Here is a 12,662-nt window from a genome sequence, read left to right as displayed (position 1 = left end):
AGCAGTTGAGATGCATTGCTTTCAAAGCTAGATTTCAATATGCTCTGAGATTAATCCTAGCAGTGTTTTTCTGGCAATACCATTAGTGTTAACCCCCTCCCCACCCCTGACTTTCCTCCTACGCCTGTTGATGGATAATTGTTCTATTCCCTTTGGAGCAGCATCTCCATGAGGCACGATCTGTTGAGAAACGTGGGAGGTCACAGCTGAAACAGCAACCCCTTTCTGTGCTTCCACCCAAAACTCTTAAAAAAAAAGAAAAGGAAAATGTCACGATGTGTAAAAACAAAACAGAGAGGAGGACCCAAGAGCAGACTTCAGTGAGATTTAATATAGACTAAATACAAAGGCAAAATAAGACTTACTTCTTTAAAAATTCAGAACAAAAGTCCCAATCCATAAACAGGAGAAACCACAACGAGCCAGCAGGAAAACACATACACACATGACCACTGGTAGGTTAGACATAATGAACTGACAACCAGAGGGAAGTCGCAAAGAAACTAGAGTGGAGCTCATCAAGTACAGATGTGAGAAATAGGACATATGGTAGGTGAAACTAATGGGCAATCAAAGTGGAGGGAAAAACTAGGCATGTAACACTGGGGACAAGAACTACAAAATAAAACAGGAAATTGCAAAAAACCAACAGAGAACTCAAGAATATAACGGAAACAGCCTCACCTTTAAGGGAAGGAGAAGAGAAAATAAAACATACAACACAAATAAGCAACAAAACAAGGAAAACAAACTAAACAAGAAAAACTGATGAGAGAAATAGGTAATAGAAATGAACCTTGCTTTCCCTGGAATGTGATTGATTGATTTTGATTGATTTAATTTATTTTCGTGTCATGAACACAAAGTGCCCAAACCCCATTGGCTTATAAGACACCAAAGAATTCAGTTGCAGTGGTTCACATTTACATGTCATAGCATTACAAAGTTGCCGGCTCCTGTCACAGTTTAGTCTTAAACAACGTGTTCTGTCTTTTTTCCCAGGCTTTACAAACAAAACCTGCTATAACAAAGGTTCCTTTTTTAAAACACAACTCAAGTTTTTCATAGTCGTCTAGCCAAAAGAAATCAACATAAATTGAAGACATTCTTATAAAAAGAACATCGCTGATGTCAGCATACATCGGGCAGTAAAACACAATTGAGTTGAAGTGAATCTCGTTTTCAGTTTCTCCTAACTCACAACAAACAAACTCGGTCTTCCTCTGGAATTGCATTAAACCTGCCGGTCTTTACAGCTAAAGGCAATGTTCCTGGACGTAGTTGAGCACAGAGGGATCTTTGTCTTTTGGTTAAATTAAACTTAGCACAGGCTTCTACGTTGTAGCAATCCTTTATGAGACAATACGTTCTTAGTTTTGGTTTGCACCATATATCCACAGACCATTTCTCTTTGTACATTAGAAACATGTCACAAGTTATCACAAGTTAACTTATTTAGAAAAATAAAGGACATATTATTCACATGGAATACAGATTTTATCTCCTTTGCTCATGGGTGACAATGACAGGTATCCCAAATAAAAATCTTTTTAGTGAGTCTCTGATCCAACATCTTTACAAGTCTATTCCAAAGCCGAAGCATTTCACATTTATGTCTGATGTTTGGAGGCTCCCATCCCATGTCTCCAATCACACCGAGGACTGGCGTTAATTTATGGACTCCCAAGAAGGACCTCAGAGCTCTCAGATGTACAGAATTGCAAATTAGATGTTCCGGGAACCCCCAGACACCAGAGGCATACTCAGACACCGGACACACACATGAATGATAGAGTTGTGTATAAATCTGAAATCCCAGATTACCACAGTGTTTAACTTTGTTCAGTACAGATCCCAGAGCTTGACCAGCTGACTGAGTCAAAACACTCACAGCTTCTTTAAAAGTCATGTGTTCATCCAATGTCATGTGTTCATCCAATGTCAAGCCAAGATATTTATATTGATCAGCATATGAAATTAAAAATAACTGGACTTCTTACTAATGATTTTTGCCTGAAATGTACTACTTGTGTTTTGTCTTCATTTGCCACTAGTCTCCATTTCAAGCACCATTCTGCAACAATATTCATCATAATCTGTAAGTCATCTTCCTGTTCAGCCAGTAGAACTACATCATCCGCATATAATAATATTCCAACAATCTGATTGTCCACTTTAACTCCCACATTAGAGGTTTTAATTTGAAGAGCTAAATCGTTGATGTAAATAGAGAACAATGTCGGAGACAAAACATCTCCTTGCTTCACTCCAAAGTGTTGAGGAAACCATCCAGTTGTGTATTCATTAACCTGGATGCAGGCAACAGGTGCTTGTTAAAGAGACTTCACAGCAGAATAAAATTTCCCATTCACACCAGCACTTAACCTATATTGTAGAAGTTCCCTATTTATCCAGTCAAACACCTTCTTGAAATCAATGAAACAAGCAAATGTTGATCTCTTTTCCTTCATTCTAGCACGTATTATTGAGGTGACTACATATACATGATCGATACATGCTCTAGCTTTTCTGAATCCATTTTGCTTATCCACCAGCACACCCGTTCTCTCAAGGTGGTAAACTAGTCTGCAGTTTAAAATAGAAGAATACAATTTAAACATACAATTAATAAGACTTATACCACTGTAATTGAGTCCTAGGATCATTTTTTGAAGATTTGGGGATTGGTTTAATGACAGTTTTGTGCCACTGAGCAGGAATCATGCCGATAGCAAAACAGGACTGAAATAACTCATATAATATACTGAAAAGCTTTGGAGACTTAAGCACTTCATTTGAAATTTCGTCAATTCCGGTAGCTTTTTTCAATTTGCATTTATGTATTACAATTTTTACCTCCTCTACTGAAAATTTTTTAATTCAAAAACCTATTACTATTATTTACATCAGATAACATTTCAGACTCCATTAGCTCTTTTAAGCTGATTGTTTCCTTCAAGAAAGCATCGTCAAATGAATCATTGCACCTGGAGAACAGATATGCAAAATCGTTCTCCCATTTATCTCGTGACTCTCGTTATCCCTCAAACTCTGCTTACGGCGAAGCACAGCCACTTTATCCTGCTGGGTTTGAAGTTCCACCTTAATCACACCTGGCCCGCGTCCACGTGGTCTCATCCGCTCAGCATTAACAATCTCCGGTACAGGGTCACAACGAAGCCCGTCAGATAGTAACGATCTCCCTCTCTCCAGAGGAATTTCCCCTTCCTCAAATGGAAGTCCCACAATAATGATCGAAAACATCGGACTGGGATTTGAAGGCTGGGCGCTTTGCTTCATCTAGTTTTGCCTCCATCCTTTCCATTCGCGCAGAAAGCTGTCCGATATCCAAGTCAAGATTCTGTTGAATTTTGTCTTACTTTACTATCCATCTCCGCTTTCATTTCCTCCCGGGATTCTGCAATAAGCCGCTCCAGCCTTTCCACTTTATAGCCCAAAACTTTTTCGAGTGACGTGTGTACCTCATTAATTTGTGATTTAAGTGAGGCACTCTGTGATTTCAGCGTCTTAAACTGAATATAGATTTATCTCTAAAAAATACAGTTCCTCTTTCAGAGGACACCACACTTATTTATTTGCTACACGCGTCAAAGAACACGTCGTTTCATCACGCTGGCTCTAAACGCCGCGCTCTTCGATGCTCATCTCTTGCTCATAAATAATACACCTCTGCATATAAAGCAAACACCAATAAAAGTGATCTGAGGGGAAAATGTTCTCTCAATACCGTAAACAAAAAGCTTTAAAAAAATTAAGTTATGAAATTGTCGTGTTTAATGCCACTTTTACGGAATCTGAATCTAGGGGATGGATAGAGTCAAAAGCATCCTTTCTGTAAATTAAACCTTAGGCAAGAGTCAATCTGAAAAAGGAAAAGAAACATGTATGAAGCTTGATTGTGCATATGTTGTTTATTTACTTGTGTATATGTGTGGGTGGAAGTAAGGCATTTTGGCATTATGTTTGCTGTGACAGTGATATCTGCATATGGTAATTTGTGTTATTAATTTCTCCACGTTCTCTTCGTTAATGCATTTTTAGTATGAGTGTGTGCTTCTCTACCTTTGCAAGAGTCTATAAGTCTATGTGGTGTGTGTGTGTGTGTGTGTGTGTGTGTGTGTGTGTGTGTGTGTGTGTGTGTGTGTGTGTGTGTGTGTGTGTGTGTGTGATTGTATATGTGTAAGCATGTTTACAATGATTAATGAGTTTGGGAGAGTGCCTGTGGGCTGAGATCAGGTGCAACAAGATTTAACTTAGCAGAAAACACTCAATTCCTTTCCTACACATTCAATTAACCCGTCCCTGTGCACTCCTCTTAGCTCCCTCTGCAGAGCCATTCATCTATGAGCGTGCACATCACTCTTCTACAGCTGCAGAGTGCTCTCATTTAAATGCTGTCTTTTATTTGTAGCCCCTTTGTGTTCACAGTATGAGATTTACGCATAATATTGTGAACCAGTTTTTCAGATCAAGTGCCCCAGTCCCTCTTATGATAAGGGCATCGTCACTGCATCTAATGCTATTCTTTCACTGTTTCCTCAAAAGAACATTTTGAGACTTTTTAAAGTGAGCAATCATTTGCTTTGCTGTGCCTCTGGGAGCTGAAGATTGGCTAAATAGCCTACTGGCTCTGATTTGTTACCATGCTTGGGAGGCTTGTATAGTTCATCAATTACTCAATTTCAATTGTGGTTTGTCCTGAGAATCAATGAAAGTGATTTACAGCAGTGTTTTTTCTCAAAGAAAAACGACTATTTTAATGAGTACTTTGTTAGAAATAATTAACAGTAACACAGTTTATAGGGAACAACACCTACGTATAACTTTATGAGCAAAACAAAGTAAATATCTCATGGACCAAATCATGTAAAGTAAATGTGAATAGGGGCTTATGTCTGTATATTAGTTATTCTTAATATTTTTGTAGCCCTCCCATACAACTCTCATTTTGTACGAAAGATAGTAATACACCAGTTATCTCTGTATTACAGCTTAGCATGGGAGATGAGCTGGTAAGAGGTCTACTAACATTTTGGATATGAATGTAACAACAACAACAAGTAATTAACTCTGTCTAGGGTGCAGAAAGGCCAAGTCAGCTTATTGTATTAGCTAAACTGTGAGCAAAATGAAGTCCCATGCACTTAGTTATAAACTCACCTTAACCCGTTATCCACATTAAACATCAACCAAATAATGACTGTACCACACAGTAAAACCTTGTACTTAATACCTGGGATTTTATAAACTCACACACAGTCCATACTCACTGGGAAACTCGGTGCAGAAGTATAGTTTCTCCCCTTCTCATTATGCTAGCGTCTGCATTAGCTCGTTTAACATTACTAACATACGTTTTCTGACCAAAAAGGATTCCAAACAGCTCACTTTTCAGGAGAGTACAACAATTTTTGTTGTGAAAATGACTTAAATAACCGTAACAAACTTAACAAATTTAACACAACTTTTCTCTCTCGTGTTCTCTGTATCTTCGTTGAGCCTCCTATCTCTCCTCTCCCGCCGTCCCCATCCCTTAACACCATGACCGGCTCTCACCTATTGAGTGACATCTGTCTTACCCAGTAAATAACTGTAGTGCATGATGGATTCAAGGACATCTCGGAATTGACAGCTTTTACAAAGACTTTGCAAGTATTGTTTCTTACTGATATAGGCTAAATGTCGCAATAATATAAAGTCCATTTACTTTTCCCAGCATTTTGACCATGGACATGTAGCTTCTGGTTTCTAGTTAATCGTTGATGCTGCTAGCAGCACTTTCATTAGCAGCCTCAGTGCCTGAGCGGCTCTCAACAGGCTTCAGCTCCACTGAAACTCAAGATTTTTTGGTAAAAGAGAGTTGGATTTTCAAGTTTAAAGGCTTAATATGTGATTTTTCACACTTAAATCAATGTTATAGAAATCAAGTATATCCTCTGAAAATAACTCTGTGAGTCATGACTGTCTACAATGGGTGTAACACCCGAGTCCCGCTGTCTGTGATGCTTTCCGAGTTTTCCGAGTCCTATCTTCAGTTTGTTTACATCGTTGGGACGGCTGGCCGGCTCATCCCCTCACGTATAAAAGTTTTTTAATTGAGGGACTAGAGAAAGGAAGAATAACATACTGTACTCACTGCTTAATTGAATGTCACGTAATCGTTTCTAGGTCACGGTCATTTCAGGTAAATTTACATTACAGTGTGAAGATACGAGCATAATAAAGATCGCTAGCATTAGCATGATAACACAACAATGCAACGCAAGTTGTTTTGGTTTCAAGGGCGACAAAAATTGCATATAAAGCCTTTAAAAAAAAACAGCGTGTGTATGGGTGATGGCTGCCTCTGTTTTATTTAATTTCTTATTTTTTTACAGTAACTACTTACTCTGATTACACTATTTTGTCTCAACTCTATATTGATTTTCTGGGTTAAGCTTAACAGATAATCGATTTTGTTGATGTATGATAATCTTGATGGCATTGTAAGTGTATTATTTATTTGGTAAAATCTGTGGATTTTAATTGTTTTGTACTACTGAGCTCATCTATGACAGTGTGGTATATGAACCTCTATGTGCATTTATACAGCTTTAAAAAGATACACACTTTCAACTAAATATAAATGAAGCACATTTCATCAAAAGCCTGTATTTAATGTGTTGACTTCTGACTTCTTATAACTGTTATTAGTTATTTTCACTGTTTACAGGTTGGAGTTTCAGTATGGGTTCAGCCTACCAGTTTCACAGCTGGAGGGTGTTTGTGGTCGTCTGTGCGCTGCCATGTGTTTGTGCTGTGGTGGCACTTACCTTCATGCCTGAGAGTCCCAGGTTCTATCTTGAGGTAACTATTACAGATCAATAAATATTTGTATTGTTTTTATATCTCAAGCGTCTGCTGAAACAGTTGAATCTGAAAGAAGGCCAATGTGTCATTGTCCCCAACTTTGTTTGCAGAGACTATTACATAAGTACACAGGTAATCAGTCAGTGAGGCAAACAAATTACAAAAAAGGGAGCAGGCATTAAGGGGCAACGGTCAAAATCAGGCAATGGTCATAATCAGAAAATGGTCATATACTTCAAAACACACGAGGAAAGAAGGCTGTGGCAACATACGGAAACACACAATAAACTGTCAACGTTAGGAGAGGACACATGTGGGTTTAAATACGCAGACAATCAGGGGATAACGAGACACAGGTGAGTACAACCAGGATGGGGGGGGGGGAGCACAGGGCGGGAAAACGCAAGAAGCAGAATTTGGAATACAGAATAATTACAAAATATAACAGGAAAAGATAATAATACCAAAATAAACGGATAAATAACAAACAAATGCCCTATTTATCTTGAACACCTTGTCAGAACATAGCCAACAGACGTGTGAGTCACCCAAAAATCTTAAAAAGGCCTCAAATTTGTGTGACATAAAAACCTGAATTTCGTTGACATTGAGTGTGAGGTTCCGGATAATTGCCATTTAAGTCAAATGAGTCATCGTAGTCAAAACGTCTATCATTTAAGCATATCTTGGAGATATCATAGGGTTATATTTATGTAGAGTCCTGATCGTTATGGATGATAGTCTGATGCTCTCTCTGAGTAAGCAACACAGTTGCAGATACCATTCATTTAACAAGTCTTGTCTTTCTCTCTTACTTTCCCTCCTGTCAGGTGGGGAAGCATGATGAAGCCTGGATGATCCTCAAACAGATTCATGACACCAACATGAGAGCACGAGGGCAACCAGAGAAAGTCTTTACTGTGAGTGTATTTCTATGCTGTGTGCTGAGCTGGGTTTTCCTGATGCTTAAGGAAGCAAAGCGGCTTATTTTCTGCCACTGCTGGGACAGGTTTTAACGCTTTCATGAGATGGGATCATATCTGAATTATGATGGTTCTGAAAGCTGTTTTGCGTCCTTCAGGCTTATTTGCTGTGTGAACTGCACTTTGGTAAGGCCTGGTAGTCAACGTGTGTTTTTTGAGTTAAACACTCCTTGCTGACATTAACCTTTCAATTCTACTTTTTATAATCACATGCTATCATCATTTTAAAAACTAAACAATTACAAAAAATAAAAATGCCATTTGAAGCCACAGCATTGCAATCTTACATATTGTGTTACAATGTAGTAATCCTTTCCTTTCCCATGGTTATTTTATTAGGTAAACAGGATCAAGATCCCAAAACAGCTGGATGAACTGGTAGAAATGGAGTCAGAGACTGGTAACCCAGTGTCAAAGGTTTTCTTTAGGATAAAGGCTGAAATACATGGGGTAAGTATTTGTTTGCAAATACAGCAAACACCCTTTAACCAGCTTTTTATCATATTATAAAACCTCTGTTTACTGACCCAACAACTTCTTATACGTCTCTCTGCTCTCTTTAGATCTATCTGAATCTCATGAAGTGCTTCAACTACCCTATGCGAGAAAACATGATGCGACTTGCCATAGTGTGGTTTACCCTCTCATTTGGGTGAGCTTCTTCTGATGTCATGTGGGAAGATCCATCCATCCATAAATTCCATCTAGCCATCCATCCATCCATCTAGCCATCCATCCATCCATCCATCCATCCATCCATCCATCCATCCATCCATCTAGCCATCCATCCATCCATCCATCCATCCATCCGTCCATCCATCCATCCATCCATCCATCCATCTAGCCATCCATCCATCCATCCATCCAGCCAGCCATCCATCCATTCATACCTCCAGATTTGCACTGCTTGTATTTGTGATCTCAATCTGTCAGTCCACACCCACGTTTTATGACAATAAGTGAGTGTTGGATCATAGAAAGAATGGTAAATTGATGTTCAATCTCATAATCCATTGTAAACAAGAGCTACCCTACCTGAACTCCTTCACTGGGGAGAGTAACTCACTCACATCCTGGAGGTGGCAATCAACCATTTTCTAGCAGAGGACCACGGCCTCAGACTTGGAGGCGCTGACTCTCATCCCAAATGCTTCACACTGTGCTGCAAACCCCACCACTGTCAACTGGGGGACACAGCTTGACAAAGCAAACAGAACCACATCATCTGCAAAAAGCAGAAAGGCAATTCTGAGGTCCCAAAACCAGACACTCTCCTACCCATGGCTAAACCTGGAGATCCAGACAATAAAAATCACAAACAGCCATCAATCACTAAGAATGTGGTTGATTTTGTGCCGATGATGCAGACACTTCTCTCCCACTACCTGAACAACCTCTGCCAAGGGTTGAATCTTCTAATTTTGCCTCCATATCAGAGGATGGGTTGTTTGGGTTCAGGAGATCTTCAAAGTGTTCCTTCCACCGCCAAATTATAACCCCAGACTGGAGAAAAATCCGATGAGTGTAATTCCATTGGTCACATAATAGGATCTGACAGTCAGGCCTGCAGCCAAATTGCATTTCTGTCATGTTGATCTTGAAGTTGCATGGTCTCAAAATCAATCACAGTCTGTAGATCAATACTGGTCCATTTGTGTCTCTGTGGGAGCAGAGATAGGAGTGAAAGCAGCCAAGGATTAAAATGCAAGGTGTAAAATAAAAAAACAGAACAAAATAGACAAGACAAGTGCCTTTTGTTTTTTTAATGACTAGGACTACACATTCAAGGGTGTATCAAATCTTTGTTTTATTTTTTATATCATCAACATTCTTTGGCTGATCAATTCATTTTTGTCATATGATATCCTTCTGATTGCAGGTATTATGGCCTTTCAGTCTGGTTCCCTGATGTCATCAAACATCTCCAGGCAGATGAGTATGCTTCCAAGGTGAAGATCCACAACAATGAACGCATTGAAGATTTCACCTTTAACTTTACCCTGGAGAACCAGATACACAGAAATGGCCTCTTCCTCAATGACCGGTGAGACACATCAACTTAGAAGGAAGATAAGTTGATGCTAACAAGACCTTAAATGGATAGATGCTACAATGTGATAGAATATACATGAATCAATATAACTGTGCTTTTTCAGATTCGTCAATATGAAGCTGAGGTCCGTCACCTTCATAGACTCAACCTTTCGAAACTGCTACTTTGATGATGTGACATCGGTCGGCTCCTTCTTCCGTAACTGTACTTTCATTGATGCATTTTTCTTCAACACAGGTAAGATATGGTACTAAAGGTGCTAACATTCCTTCATTTACTTTGTATATTTGGTTATTCTCAGATTCATCAGGTGTAATTGTGTCATGGTGAACATTTTAAAATGAATGTGAGGAAAGACAACAGCACACTGCGTTGTGATTGGCTCTAAGTTAATCCAGTTAACTATTGTAATTTCGTAACCTCTTTTTTCGTATTTTTTGAGCAGACATCGATGACTCCAAGTTAATAGATGGCACCGAGGTGATCAACAGTACGTTCACACACAACAAGATAGGATGTCAGATGACCTTTGATGACGACTACAGCGCTTATTGGGTTTACTTCATTAACTTCCTGGGGACACTGGCAGTTCTGCCTGGCAACATTGTGTCCGCCCTTCTCATGGACAAAATTGGACGTCTGTCCATGTTAGGTAAGAATAGAGAAGTTTGTGTTTGTGTGTGCACTTGAGTTATTTGTTTTATCATCGACTGTAGGATGTTGAAATGATTAAAGCTACAGAAGTTGCAGAAGCCATTTTGATTAGGCCCTATAATTCAGTTGAATTGAGGTCAAATAAAGTCACTCGCAATGACTCTTGCTCCTTTCTCATTCTATGTTTGTATTACATGTCCAACAGGGGGCTCAATGGTCCTTTCAGGCATTAGCTGTTTCTTCTTGTGGTTCGGCACCAGCGAGTCTATGATGATTTTCATGTTGTGCCTTTACAACGGCCTGAGCATCTCTGCCTGGAATTCTCTGGATGTGGTGACAACTGAGTCATTCCCGACAGTTAGGAGGTGAGAGGTCAAACATTAGATGAGCACAACCTTAATAATATTTGCGCGTGGCTTTACACATATTTTAAAGATAAACACAGTCAACTTTAATATTAATTCATTATCTTCTCTTGTTACCTCCTCTTGATATTTCCTTCCCCAGAGGAACAGGCTTTGGATTCTGCAACGCTCTGTGTAAGCTGGCTGCAGTCTTGGGGAACCTGTTCTTTGGTTCTCTTGTTGGCATCACAAAGGCCATCCCGATCCTCATGGCCTCATCTGTGCTCGTTGGGGGAGGCCTGGTTGGACTTCGGTTACCTGACACCAGGGCAAATGTTCTCATGTAACACGAGCATCAAATGGATCAGCTGGAATAAAGTCTGGGTAAAACCTGGGCATGTCGGAAAGGATGCCCAGGGAGTGTTGAGCAAGGAGTGCAAATGGCTTGGTTCACAATTTTTTGAACACCATTAATTTCATTCAGCTAAACTACTTTAAGCCCGCTTCGGATATCGTTAGATCATAAAATGACCCATTATCAGTTAATATCAGTACTATTACAATGATTCAGATTGGGCTAACTGCACCTTCCAGTTGGCCAGAAGATGAATAGCAATCTGTAAGAATATAAAAATGTCTGCAGTGTCAGGTGACATTTTACCAAACCCTTGTTTTGAACGTGAAACTAAACACGAGGTAAACATTGTGTAACAGTGAGAGTTTAGTTAAGTTCACTCACCAAATCTGCAGTGTTAGGTTCGGAAAAAGGGGTTTTGGTTTTCTGTGAACTTCTAGACTTCAGTGTGCTCCCAAATTTTTAAGCGATGTTAATTATATCTGTGGAAATTACATAAATTTAACTTTTGGTCTCACACAAGTAACAAACTGCTATCACCTTGGTAAACGTCTGTCAAACCCTGTCTGCTTGTAAGACCATCCATTCAACCCAACCCACTCTTTCTCATTCTTTGTACTACTTCTCTCGACTTTCTATGTTTTGCTACCATGCAATTACTACAGCCACTAGGCGTCACAGCCTTAATGTAAATATGGTCTGTTTTACCTTAGCATAAGATGATTACAGCCGACTTATTTAAAAAGCAGGTACAGAAGAGCCCTTCTACCTCATATCCAATTGCAATGACAATTGATCACAGCCATTTAATGTGCTCATAACACCAGAATTGGCTGGTACCCCTGATTAAGCTGGTTAGCCGTCCGACTTTTTTGCCTATATATTATACAAGACATCATCAATCATCATATCATACAAAGTAGTTAAATTCTTGTAGGTCATCAGTAGGTGAAGCTACTTTGTGTATGTTTTATCTGATGACTTCATATGACAGAGTTTGCACAGGTTGGTTGGGTTCAGTGACTGGTTGAACCTTCCAGCTGCAGCGTGTGTGGAGTCATTGCATAATGGCTGCTCAAGCCTTTTAATATTGATATGGTCTTATTAAGACGAGCCAGATGGGGAGAAAAGGGAAAAACAAGCTGTAATGAGCAGTCAACCTGCTGTGTTGGAAGTTGGGAATAGATGATTAGACAGAGTGGTCACACCACACAGCTGTATGACAGCTGGCATGTCCACAGGATCAGCAAACACAGGACATGTTTTATAGAAGAAAGTCAGCTTACACAAGTATTTAAAAAACACATAGGTATACTACATGTGCAGATACATATTTTAGAATAGACTGATATTAACATATACCTATACTTCAGACATCAGCAATCTAATCGAAATATATTTTT

General features: G+C 39.3%; 1 protein-coding gene across 1 annotated transcript in view; it reads left to right on the top strand.

Moving 5' to 3' along the window:
- Positions 1-12,123, top strand: part of sv2ca (synaptic vesicle glycoprotein 2Ca) — a 31,804-nt gene extending 19,681 nt beyond the window's left edge. The window contains exons 5-13 of the mRNA XM_061038002.1: positions 6,734-6,867; positions 7,701-7,790; positions 8,193-8,303; positions 8,417-8,505; positions 9,733-9,897; positions 10,010-10,143; positions 10,352-10,558; positions 10,766-10,925; positions 11,068-12,123. Of these exons, the coding sequence (XP_060893985.1) occupies positions 6,734-6,867; positions 7,701-7,790; positions 8,193-8,303; positions 8,417-8,505; positions 9,733-9,897; positions 10,010-10,143; positions 10,352-10,558; positions 10,766-10,925; positions 11,068-11,251 (1,274 nt within the window). The 3' untranslated portion in view covers positions 11,252-12,123. The remainder of the gene's footprint in view (positions 1-6,733; positions 6,868-7,700; positions 7,791-8,192; positions 8,304-8,416; positions 8,506-9,732; positions 9,898-10,009; positions 10,144-10,351; positions 10,559-10,765; positions 10,926-11,067) is intronic.
- Positions 12,124-12,662: the final 539 nt, after the last annotated feature.

This window comes from Labrus mixtus, chromosome 5 (assembly GCF_963584025.1).
Source record: "Labrus mixtus chromosome 5, fLabMix1.1, whole genome shotgun sequence".
NCBI classification, from domain to species: domain Eukaryota; kingdom Metazoa; phylum Chordata; class Actinopteri; order Labriformes; family Labridae; genus Labrus; species Labrus mixtus.
The sequence above is the reverse complement of the archived record's forward strand: the minus strand, read 5'-3'. Positions and strand labels throughout refer to the sequence as shown.